Source organism: Coffea arabica, chromosome 1e (assembly GCF_036785885.1).
Source record: "Coffea arabica cultivar ET-39 chromosome 1e, Coffea Arabica ET-39 HiFi, whole genome shotgun sequence".
Classification (NCBI taxonomy): Eukaryota; Viridiplantae; Streptophyta; class Magnoliopsida; order Gentianales; family Rubiaceae; genus Coffea; species Coffea arabica.
The window spans coordinates 40668667-40680407 of record NC_092311.1 but is presented as its reverse complement, the minus strand read 5'-3'; the positions used below and the strand labels follow the sequence as shown (position 1 = coordinate 40680407).

Genomic DNA, 11741 nt, shown 5'->3' with positions numbered 1-11741 from the left:
TAAAGTCCAGACCTACTGCGCCTCAGCTGCATCTCCATACAAGAAACTACAATTGTCCTACAAATTTTTTGAATGATATGTTTTAGCAAGTAACTGGCGAAGAAAATGCAAGAGAAAAAAGGGGAGAATGGAGATGACAAGAGCAGAAAGTCTCATTGTGAGATGATGAATACTTTCAACCAAAAGCCCAAGTCGGAATCTGGTTTTCATTTGTTACCTTCACTATATATAGGCTGATGTCGAATTGAGGACCATGGTAGGTTGAAACAGGGGAAATGTTCGCCCCTACACTACAACAAAAATGACCTTTAATGGCATTTAAAGGTGTCAGTATAGATAATCTAACTTGACACTTTACCTTTCCTCACACCTCAGACGAGTGTTGTCCCTTCCAATGTGGGGATGGGCTCATATATTCAAACGTGTCAGGAAAACTATGATGTTATAACATCTCTTCTGCCAACAAAAATCCATTTTCTTGATAATTGAAAGTGTCAGGATAGCTATAGTACAACATTAGGATATCAAATTCTATGCTGACACTTTTAATTGCCAGGAGTTTTTTTTTTTTTTTTGACATAGAAGCAACGTGCAGGTAGTGCTCCCTGCTATACATTCCGTCAATCAGAAACCCAAAGGATTTGTAAAATTATCCCAAAGAACAGAATGCATATAAGAAAATATGCTATGATGCAAAAATCTAGAAACATCAAACTTGAGCAGCACCATGATTATGAGAACTGAAAATGCCAACTCCCATAAGCAAGAGGAGATTTGTCATCATGTTTCATACATCAAAAGATTCACAGGAACGATTCATATATAATAGATGAGCACATGACTAGTAAGGTTAATGGCCACAAGGAGTCCGTACAGATGTCCAGACATGCCTGATAAATGGTAAGCTAATGAGAAGGAGCTAAAAGCGTAACTAGCGTTCATTTACACGACATGAATTACACATCAAGAAAGTCAATCGACTCCCAACAGCGCACTTGTATCTTGTAGGCTGAAAGTTCTTCTATCAAATGCTACTGCAAAACAGAGGAAGAACAAGATATAAGCATGATTTTGACAACACAAGACTGCAGGACCAAGGAAATGGAAAGATAAAGGAGTATATATGGAACAATCAATAATGTTTTCATGGTTTTTAATGCAAATGAGTCTCAAGGACCCTATCAGGAAAGAAATTTTTCTTCTAACAATCTACTGTCATCTACACAAATGTTGAGCACTAGCAAGAAAACACAAACCAGAATGCTTATCCGGAACCAAGGAAGTACATTATTGTAGAATCAGTTATGAATCTGTCACAAGAAAGAGAAGTATCACGGTTTTAGAAGTTGATAGACAGACTGTGAGCGGCCTAGTAACTATCAACATAAGTTCATAAGGCATAGTGGTTTTTACCCATTACATGCTATTTACTGATAAGAAGATTAATTGCATAAGGCATAACAGCAATAGGCATCATAGTAAGACTTATATTTAGCAAGTGGCTATGTAACCATTTTCTAGTCCTCATGTGTTGCAGCCTGATGATGGTACCATCTTTGATTGTATCCCTTTGTTGGGCATTGGTATCTGATATAGGTCTAACAATCTGCAAGCCAAATTTAATCATACCTAACCTTAGAAAATTATGATGATCTAGAAAAAAATATATACTAGAAAAAGAAACATACCCAATAGCTGTTTGAGTCATCAACATTGGGAAAACCAGTGACGGACTGCTGCCCACTACCAGAGCCATATGGTACATCATGCGAATGCAGCCTAAACTTTGTTCTCTTGATCACTGACCCATAAGTAATCTACCAAAATCACATATGCCGAACAAAATAAGAATGACTTAGCACAAAGCCCCATTATACAACTATTAGAACTCAAAGCATCATACACCCATTTTTTATTTTCGCCACACAACAGAAACCTCAAACTATAAAACAGGAAAAAAATCAAATTTAATTCATAAATCAGCTCTTTAAAAAATCCAAATTACAATTTTTAACTGACACCCAGCTAGATTTTTAACAAAGATTATCGAGGCATTTCATCAAACATGTCGAAGGCTATTACTAATTCTACACAAACAACTCCATTTCCTCTTTCCCTGTCCTCTTTTAGCTTAGAAACCTTTGAAACGCTAGAATTTATAACCATCACATGCCTATAATAGCACAAACTTGGTCAAAATTTTGAACAAAAAATAACTATAAAACAACTTTCCGCATACAGTTTCAACAAATAGGGGGAAAAGCACACACACAAAGATGCACCGCATATTTGTGCAACTACAGGAACGCAAAAACCACGAATTTGAAGTAGTAAGTGGGCTTTCGGTTTACCTGGACGCCTTCGGAAGCGATAGAGACGGGGGAAGAGGTGAATCGGAGTCAAGGGTAAGAAAAAGGAAAATGGCGAGACCGAAAAATGAGATTGCCATTAGTAAAAGTAAGCCAATGAACCAGGTGGTTTGCCAAAAGAGCAAACTGAGATCGGACTTGGAAGACGATTCTCGATAAACTATTCGAGTCAGGGAAGAAATTTGTTGAGCCGAATTCGAAGAAGAAGAAGATGATGACCCGAAAGTGGGTTTCCTTCGAGAGAGATTTTGTTGCTGATGCTGCTATTGGCTGCCTGAGGGAGCCACGGTTGAAGCTCTATGGAAATCGGAGCTCCAATCACAGGCTCTGATGCTTGGAAGATCCTAATGATGAAGATGAAGGTGGGGCTAATCGTAATCAGAATCGTGTGGGGACGGGTACGGATGTCAAAGATGAAGGGCTTCTGGAGCTAGGGGATGAGGAAGTGAGTACCCTCTCCAATGGTGTCATCGATGACACCGTGAAACCGGTCGAAGAGGACAGCCCGCTGCCCTCTGTCGACAATGTAGAGGGAGGAGTTGAGGACGGTGGCGCCGATACCCAAACCAACTACCTCGGAACGAAACTGCTGCCTGGCTGCTACCCATTTTTCCCACCAACTATGTCGGAATCTGACAACAGAGACAGAGAGAGGGGGAGGGGGGCTGGAAATGGTGGAGCCGGAAAATGAAAATTTTGAGCAAGTGTTTTGACTAAGTGTTTTGGCCGGCAGAATGAAAATTTTGAGTATTTTAAGCAAATGAATCTTCCGCCAAAATCATACGATGTCGTTTTGTGTCTTTCTTTTTTTTTGTTCATCTCACATTTTCTCAAGTGTCATGTTAGGTAGTCTAAAGGAACATTATTATTTTTATATCTGATAAAATAAAAAAAATTAGAGTATATATTATTGAGTTGGTAATAAGTATCATGATAGGAGTGCTGTAATGACACAAACCAGCAAGTGTCCTTATAGGAATGTGAGGAAAGGCCATTTTTGTTGTAGTGCTAAGGCAATTTTTGTGCTGGTTTGAACAAAGCCAGGGCAAAACATGTTGTAGCATCCAGTGGATCCATAATGATCTCTCTGTTACAGCAACCAGATTTTAGTACATATCTATGATACCAATATAGAATCAAACTTTTTTTTTTAGTATAAGTGAAAGGGTTCGAATTCGAGATTTCTTACTTATACTCCCTTCTCCTGAACCACCCGACCCATCCCTCCTTTTTATAGATTCAAACTTATGTAAGCAGAAGTTCTGTGCATTGAAAAAAATTGATTGCCGAAACATACTAAGTGAAAAATACAGTCCAATACTAAGCAGAAGTTGTTTTACTTACAGTCCAATAAGTGAAAAGTCTTGGTTTGTTATCTCCAAATACACTAGGGTCTACCTGTTATTTTAACAATTGAAATAAGCAAACCATATAGTATGAGATAAATACCTACATATTTACAACTCACAAACAAGATGAATACTAGGTTAGTGATATTATGGAGAAGCAATACCGTCCAACCAGCTTCAATGGTGTTGATAGTCGAATCATGACCTCCAACAACCCAAATCTGAGATAAGCTAAATTCAATTCTGTTCTGAACGTAGGGTTGCCAAACGTTTATTGTTGCCTTTGCTCCACGATACTTGTCACCTTGAACATATGCAATTGCATGCTACACAATTGCAAAAGAAAACAAATATACAACAAGATGAGACTACAAGTAAAAAAAGGAAAAAAAAAATGAGAAATTCAGATTAAAAGAAGAAATAAATCAATTCAAAGAGGGGCAAATTACAATAAAAAAAAGGAAAAGAAATCCCCCCAAGATATGATTCTCACTTTATTCTCTAACATAATTGTTTGTTTCTCACTTTGTGAGACCCAAGACCATTAGTCAATTCTAACTTTACATAATGGCAACCTTTGAATAATATTTTTACTTAGGATAATTTAGTTGATCCACTTAAGGTGTGGTGTGTTTTGTATTTACCCCTTAAAGTCATCTTTTTTTTTCTATTTTTAACTCCAAGAATGTTATTGAACTCTAATATTTTATAACGTTCATGACAAATAATGTCCGAAGAATTTTCTATTACATTATACTATGAATAGAATAATATACTGATGGATTTGGATTTAGTTAAATTTTGTCCCAAGATTACACTTTTCCGAGATGAAGGCAACGTGTTGCTTATTTCATGTGAAAATGGGAAAAAAATCTAGAAAACCATAATCTAAAAAATTAAAATGTGAAAATATTATAAAAAAATTTATAAAAGCCTAGAAACGGTCAGCCTCACTTTCCAGGAATTTGGAACTAAAAAATGTTCATATGGGTGCTTGTATTTCTTTTAGTAGTTAGAGCACCCACTTTATATATATGTTTGTATGTACGTACGTATGTGTATGTGTGTGTGTATATATGGTTTTTGTATACTTAGAAAAAAAAAGGGAGAAATAAGTTCGTTTTTTAATATACTGTGCCTATAGGTACTTTTGTCAAATTTAGCGGTTGATGTGACAAGGGCATTTTGGTCATATTGATGAGTTTATTAACAAAGGAAGCAAAGTGAGAAAGAAAATATAAGGGCTGACTGATTCCACTTTGCATTTTCAAACTTATATCACTTTTTTACTTTATATTTTAAACTTTAATTTTAGATATTTTGTACCATAAATTCTTAATTTTAAACACATTGCATCTTAAACTTTTAAGTTTGTCTCATTTAAATTCAATCAATAATTATATTCGCAAAATTTAAGAGGGGAGCGTTTTGTGATTAATTCTTCAAAATGCTTCAATTACCATCATCTAATGAGAATTCACTCCAAAGTTGCCAAAACTTTTTCAAATTTTAATACACTCAAAAAGTAAGAGTACTAAATATATGTAGATAGATATCTACGTATGTGCAACAAGAAAATAGTAACATAAACATAATATACTTTTGTCATTGTTTCAAGTGACTGCACCATATGTATCGAAACTTCACAATTTTATAAAAGCAAAAAAAATTCATGACATTATCTACAGAAGAATATTCCTATTGTTTGTGGTACCTCATGAGTGTACGGGTCAAGAGACTTCATATCATCATCTGAAGAAGACTGGGAAACAGTTTCGTTCTGCTTCATCACATATTTCTTGGTTTTTCTTGCATTTTGGTTTCTCAAAATAGGAATAGTATTATCCGGGCATTTCCCACTCAACTGCCATGACTGAGTAATTGAATTTGTATTCTCTTGGCCATGAGCATTGAGTAGCTCTGAGCTTGGATGAAAACTAGGCCTCATCTGCAACATCCAAACATATATACATGTATGTAAATATACAGTTTTATATTCATCCAATAACAAAATCATGTGTACATATTTGATTTTCTATGTGACAGGGGGATAAAAAGACTCACCAGAATGGTATGATTTTTCAGCAAAGGATGGTCAAATGCTGGTTGATCATAAATATGAATACAGTCAATGATATCACCATCTGGGCTCTGCCATTTCAAGGAACTAGATTTATGTGAACCCCCAAATATGAAAATCGTAACTTTTAAATTTATCGTGCCAGGAAAAAAAAAACAAGATTTGAAGATGCACTAAAAAAAAAAAAAAGCACATGGATCCATACAAGGAGGGACTACCTTGATGGACTTGATGGGGGTCTTGTTTGAAGCATCACATAAACTCATCACGAATAACAAAATGAAGCAATAGAATTCCTTCATTTTCTTCTCACTACTAAACAGCCTATCCACGATTTTTTTTTTTTTTTTTTTTTTTGGAGCTGCCTGTGCATAGTTGATTCAATTGGTTGGTTAAATATGTAACTATCCACCCCAAATACGGAAACCATTGTTGTCTTGTTCAATGTATTAAACATGAAAATAGAAGAACAAAGTACGAGGAACGCATACAAAAAACAGAAATAGAATCAAGAAAAAGAAAAAAGTCCACAATCGGATGACAACCTGTTGCAAGAACATTAAACTGTGAACAAAACGAATATTTAAAAAGTTGAAACCATTACTCTTTCCACCATTAGTGCGGATCATATGAATAAAATGATGGTTTCTATCGGAAAAAAAAAAGAAAAAGTTGAAATCGTTACTCTTTTTGGAACGATTGTCAATTCTAATTAAAGTAAGTTAAGTGATAAATATATCCAATGAACGTGAATAAATCCCTAGATTCTCATTACTAGTTCAACATTAGTACAGGTTGATGGATATAGTTCTAGGCATATATAATCAGATACAGACAGACACATATATGATAACAATTATAAAAACAATAATAAATAAACTCCACTCTTAAACATCAGTACAGGTGCAATAGGAATTCTAGCAAATGCAAATGGTCGTGTAAGCACAATTTTCTCTGTCAAAAGACATGAGATAATCAATCTGCCATTTTACCTTTTTTTTTTAATATAAAAAGGAAATCTACTTAATTTATCAATGAGGGGCATATCTGGTGCTGAAAATAACTAAGGCCGAAACCATAGAAAAAGAAAATCCTAAAGTTAAGTCTCCTAGTCTGAAGTTTGTAGCCCAATGAACATTATTAATCTCACTTTGTGACTGTCATTCCATATTGTAATCACCACACGCCCTGTTTTGGTCCTAACAAAAATCCATCCACTGTATAACTATCTCAAATCACAGTTAAAAATGTTGGTTCAGTGTAATTAAGTTATGCAACCATTTTACAAGGTAAAAAATGATCGAAAATCTAAGTTGAAACCAAAATTTATCGACTTGATTTTGTAAGAAATGTAAATTTACTATTTTAACAGTAAAGGATGATAATATTCATTTGATTAAATGTGAGAGACATTTGAACGATTCTTTGAAAGATTAATTTCTACATATAACATGAAATATATTTTAAATTGATAACTTAATCTGTTGGACTCTTGCTCAATTGTAGTAATTTCATTAAAGTATGTATAATTTGCTAATTATTATTTTCCGCACTATGGTGAGACATTTTTTTATTCTACTTTCATATCTCGAGTTTTACTTCCTTTTTAATTACGTATCTTTGACTTGATATAATGTAAAAGAAGATATTTAGTTTCTAGTTAGGTATACATTTCAATTGCATAGATGTACCATGTTGTCTTTGAACTATGCTCTTTGCACCTTCAGAGACAATGAATAATACTTCAATGGAACTTTTGCCAGATATCATCCTTGTTCATTTGTTTATTCATTTTCATCTGTGCAGCTGAAAGTTACTTAACCAATTTGAGTTACAATGCATGGAACTTAAACAATTAATCAAAAGATGCTTGCAGAATGAGCTACGAGAGCTGCAGCAATATGGACGGTATTTTGATGCCGTGTCTCATTGCTATCGGGAGGCAAACAAGCCGGCGGACAGGTTGTCTAACGCGGGAGTGGAGGATGGGCATACTAGCATTTATGAGGGTTATAGTGCTTTACCTAGGTTGGTGAGGGGGGACATTACCTTGGATGTGTACGGGTTCCCAAGCTTTCGTAGGTGCCGGCGGTAGGGGGTGGGGGGTTTGGTCAGGGTTTGAATTTGTACTCCTGGAAATGGGTGGACCCGATCTGGGTATTTTTGTTGGTTGCAGCAATAAAATTTTAATTTGATTAAAAAAAAAATCAAAAGATGCAACTCTTTTAATTTATGCATCAAAGCAAGAATTCGAAACATATTTGGACAGCCAAAGAAGAAATAAATATAGTGCTAATAACCGAAATACTAAAATGTATCGTAAAATTTTTCCAAATAAACAAAGAAAATAATGGGGTAAGACGAATGGATTTTACAATTGTTAATACAAAACTATTTTGCTTTTTTAACCTTTTAGTAAGACATACGAGATCCAGTATGCTACATAGCCACAAACACATCTCCAGATAATGGATTCGTTCCTCAAGAAAATTCAGACAGCTGAAAACATCATATCCAGCAAAAATGGAAATAGAGTTTAAAGCAGGATATTGGCATTTAATTTGGCAATAGATAACATTTGAATCTCATACATGAATGCAGCATGTTAGGTTGCAAAGTGATTACCAGTTCTCCATTGGTAACTCTCATTTCCCCAGTCTCTATCATTTTATCATGGACGTTATTTGGTTTCATTTTACGTCTCAGGCGTATATGACATGGAAAGAGAAGGAGGAGCTTGAGAATAAGAAGGTTATTTATTCAGGCATACAGGTAAATATTATGATGATAGTAGAGTAGTACAGTTTGATTTTTCTTGCTTCTGAATATGTGTATTGCTTTGGCATTGTTTGCCTTCTACAATTTGATTTAATGCCTAAAGAAATGTAATCAATTTCTGTATTCAGATGATCAAATGCATATCAAGATTCTGCCTCTCGCATATCAAGATTTCTGCATCTTTTGTTCATGGACACTTAGGATTTCTTCCTGGTCCACCAAAGTAAAAGTAATCTCCCGCATCATCACTCTTTCCAGGTACTATGTTGTAGCAATCCGGCTTTCTAGCTACAGGTTTGATATCACCAGGAGGGACTAAGGTGTTGGATTGATCAACTACTTGAAGATTCTTGAAGTAACTTGCCCCTTTATACCCTTCTTCAGCAAAATGGCCACTGCCCATTTGAGTTGTGGTGTGTTGCCCATCTTGAGCATCATTTATTATCTCTCCACCCCATTCAATTAGTGAAGCACTGTCTGCTAGGTCTGTAAATAAGGAAGCAGGCCAATAACCAATTACATCGTCATTCCCGTGTTGTAGCCACCACACATTTTGCTTTGGGTCCTAAACAAAATTATACCACTATATTATGAGTTTTTCAAATCCCAGAAAAAAATTAGGGTTATGTTGTACATAATATGCTGGGATCTTAATCAATTTTGGCTGTCATTACCTTAAAGATTTGTAGGATGATTTCATGTTGAGCACCATGATAGGTAGAAACTGGTGAAAGGGCAACATCTAATGCAATTGAATTACTGGTATGAACAAAGCCAGGGCAGTCCAAGTTGTAGCACCCAGTGGATTGATAGCGATCACGCTGTTAGCATTACCAAATTTTGATACATACATATGATAAAAATTTAGACTCAGGCAAACATATTATATTAGCATTAGGGTTGATAATATTTTGTGACTTACGGTCCAGTAAGTGAAAAGTCTTGTGTTGCTATCTCCAAAGTGACTTGGATATACCTATTATATATATATATACAAACGAAATAAGTAGACAATAAAGTTCAAGACACATGCATGGCCAGATGTATTTATTATAGGGAAGAAGTACCATCCAACCAGCTTCAACGGTGTTTAGACCTGAATTATCACCTGCAACAACCCATATTTGAGCCAAGCTAAATTCACCACTGCCCTGAACCTGGGGTTGCCAAAGGTTTATTGTTGCCTTTGCTCCCAAATACTTGTTACTCTGGACAGATGCATATGCATACTAAAGAATTGAAGAAAAAAGAAAATGAGAAATCGATAAAATAAGCTAAAAATGAGAGAGATTTAAACAAACTAAAAAATTTCCTTCCTGTTAAAGGAATTTTGATATATAATACTCCAAAGGAAAATTAGCAGACACCAAGTATTAAACCTATGTAAACATGCAGGCGTGTGTTGCTACAAAATTCCAGCAAAAATATAGTATGAGTAGATGTTTCGAGTGACTGTCACAGCCGTCGCACGTAGTTGCTCTTTTGCCTTCGCTAAAAAATGGCCTACCAACGATTCTCCGTTGGTTCTAACCGCCAGTGCTCGATACTTCGTTGACAACGTTAAGAAATGCATGACGATCGTTCTCATGGCTAACCGGTGAGCCGTGAAACGCACGACGGTCGTTCTACTTTTGATGGCATGGTGTGGGACTACGTGACACAGAATAGGTCATCCTTCCGTTAAGGTACACAACCAATTTCCAATTGTTTATGGTACCTCGTGATTGGAAAAGCCAGCGAGCTGGGGAAAGTTTCTGTGCTTCTTCTTTGCGTATCTTGCTTTCTGGTTTCTTCTAATAGGAATAGTTCCTTCAGGGCATCTCCCACCCAACTGCCATAACTGAGCAATTGGTTTTTTATCCTCTTGGCCATGAGCATTGGATTGGAATAGTTCACCCCCACCAATTGGTCCTTTCCGAGGCTGGAAACTAGGCCTCATCTGCAACGTGCAAAAATACGTAAAATTTTTACTTTTAATTACTTGCACAATTATGTGTACAAATTTGAATATACACATGCCCTTGTAGAGATTTTTCCCTTGTCTTGCTTTTGGGTAGGATAGAAAGGCTCACCAAAATGGTATGATTTTTGAGCAAAGGATGATTAAATGCTGGTTGATGATAAATGTTGATACAATCAATAATATCACCATCAGGGCTCTGCCATTTAAAACAATCAGGCATCAGTTATTCATGTCCGTGAGTCCTAAAAATGTGGACAGCGTACTCAACTTTTTCAATTTGTTATGCAAGAAAGCAGAACAAGACATAGAAAAACGTGTACAAGAACAACAAATTGGAAAAAAAAAAGAAATTTAGACAAGCACAAGTACGTAGATGTACGCAAGAACATGAACACAAGCACCATGAATATTAAAGTGAGCGAAGAAGGGTTCATGTCTGAACTATACTAGCGAAGAAGGAATAACCTTGATGGACTTGACAGGGATCTTCTTTGAACTGCTCAACGTTTTCCTGACCTGAATCTTCTTGCTTGAGGCATCACATAAATTCATCAAGGATAATAAAATGAAGAAATAAAATAGCTTCATTTTCTTCTCACTTCTAAAACTTCCAATGCAAAATTGATTCACAGGTTGGTGGTATGCATTTGATTTCATTACTAGGTGAATTTATAAGCTTTTAAAGTATCGTTCGTGGAATTCTACTGGCTTATTAAACGAAACCTCCCAAGTCAATTGACTCATATTTCTTCGGACCTCTTCAATCCTGGACCCCAAAACTACTAGATGAAGGTACGACTTTAATATGGATTGTGAAAGGCCATACATTCATATAATCTTTCTTTTCCTTGTTACCATTATTAGGCGACAAATTTTCTTGTTTTTTCATGAACAAATATCGAAAGAGAATGCACTATCACTTGGTTTTCATATTACCACCAATTGCGGCTAACAAGAAGAATATATTCAAGAACAATAACTACGGAAAAAGTAACCAAAAATTAATCAAGAACAAGCACTCAAAACTCAAGTCAAGATGGAACTTCTAGAGGACAGGGAAAAAAAGGAGTCGAAATTAGACGTGTAGAGTCCAGCATCTAGTTTTTAATGCATTTGTAAATCAGTTTCTATCATTGGATCCCACATCTAAAAAAAAAATATGATTTGTGGAATTCTACAGATTTATTAGTAGAAAAATTCCA

The 11741-nt window shown here is 35.6% G+C and overlaps 3 protein-coding genes across 3 annotated transcripts; all 3 read right to left on the bottom strand.

Moving 5' to 3' along the window:
- Positions 1–1423: 1423 nt before the first annotated feature.
- LOC140017083 (stromal cell-derived factor 2-like protein) lies at positions 1424–2736 on the bottom strand. The gene is made up of 4 exons (XM_072071450.1): positions 2352–2736; positions 2164–2173; positions 1689–1817; positions 1424–1606 (listed from the first exon to the last, which is right to left on the bottom strand). The coding sequence occupies exons 1-4, from the start codon at positions 2447–2449 to the stop codon at positions 1424–1426; spliced, it is 420 nt and encodes a 139-aa protein (XP_071927551.1). The 5' UTR covers positions 2450–2736.
- A 63-nt stretch (positions 2737–2799) lies between these two features.
- Positions 2800–6064, bottom strand: LOC113740901 (protein neprosin-like). Its single transcript, XM_072071442.1, has 7 exons — positions 6017–6064; positions 5783–5869; positions 5433–5666; positions 3883–4044; positions 3714–3767; positions 3559–3631; positions 2800–2969 (listed from the first exon to the last, which is right to left on the bottom strand). Exons 1-7 carry the CDS (start codon positions 6062–6064, stop codon positions 2800–2802), a joined length of 828 nt encoding a protein of 275 aa, XP_071927543.1.
- Positions 6065–8535: 2471 nt separating this feature from the next.
- On the bottom strand, positions 8536–11190 carry LOC113724909 (protein neprosin-like). Its single transcript, XM_027247806.2, has 7 exons — positions 11005–11190; positions 10649–10735; positions 10294–10515; positions 9644–9805; positions 9499–9552; positions 9251–9397; positions 8536–9141 (listed from the first exon to the last, which is right to left on the bottom strand). The coding sequence occupies exons 1-7, from the start codon at positions 11125–11127 to the stop codon at positions 8764–8766; spliced, it is 1173 nt and encodes a 390-aa protein (XP_027103607.2). The 5' UTR covers positions 11128–11190; the 3' UTR covers positions 8536–8763.
- Positions 11191–11741: the final 551 nt, after the last annotated feature.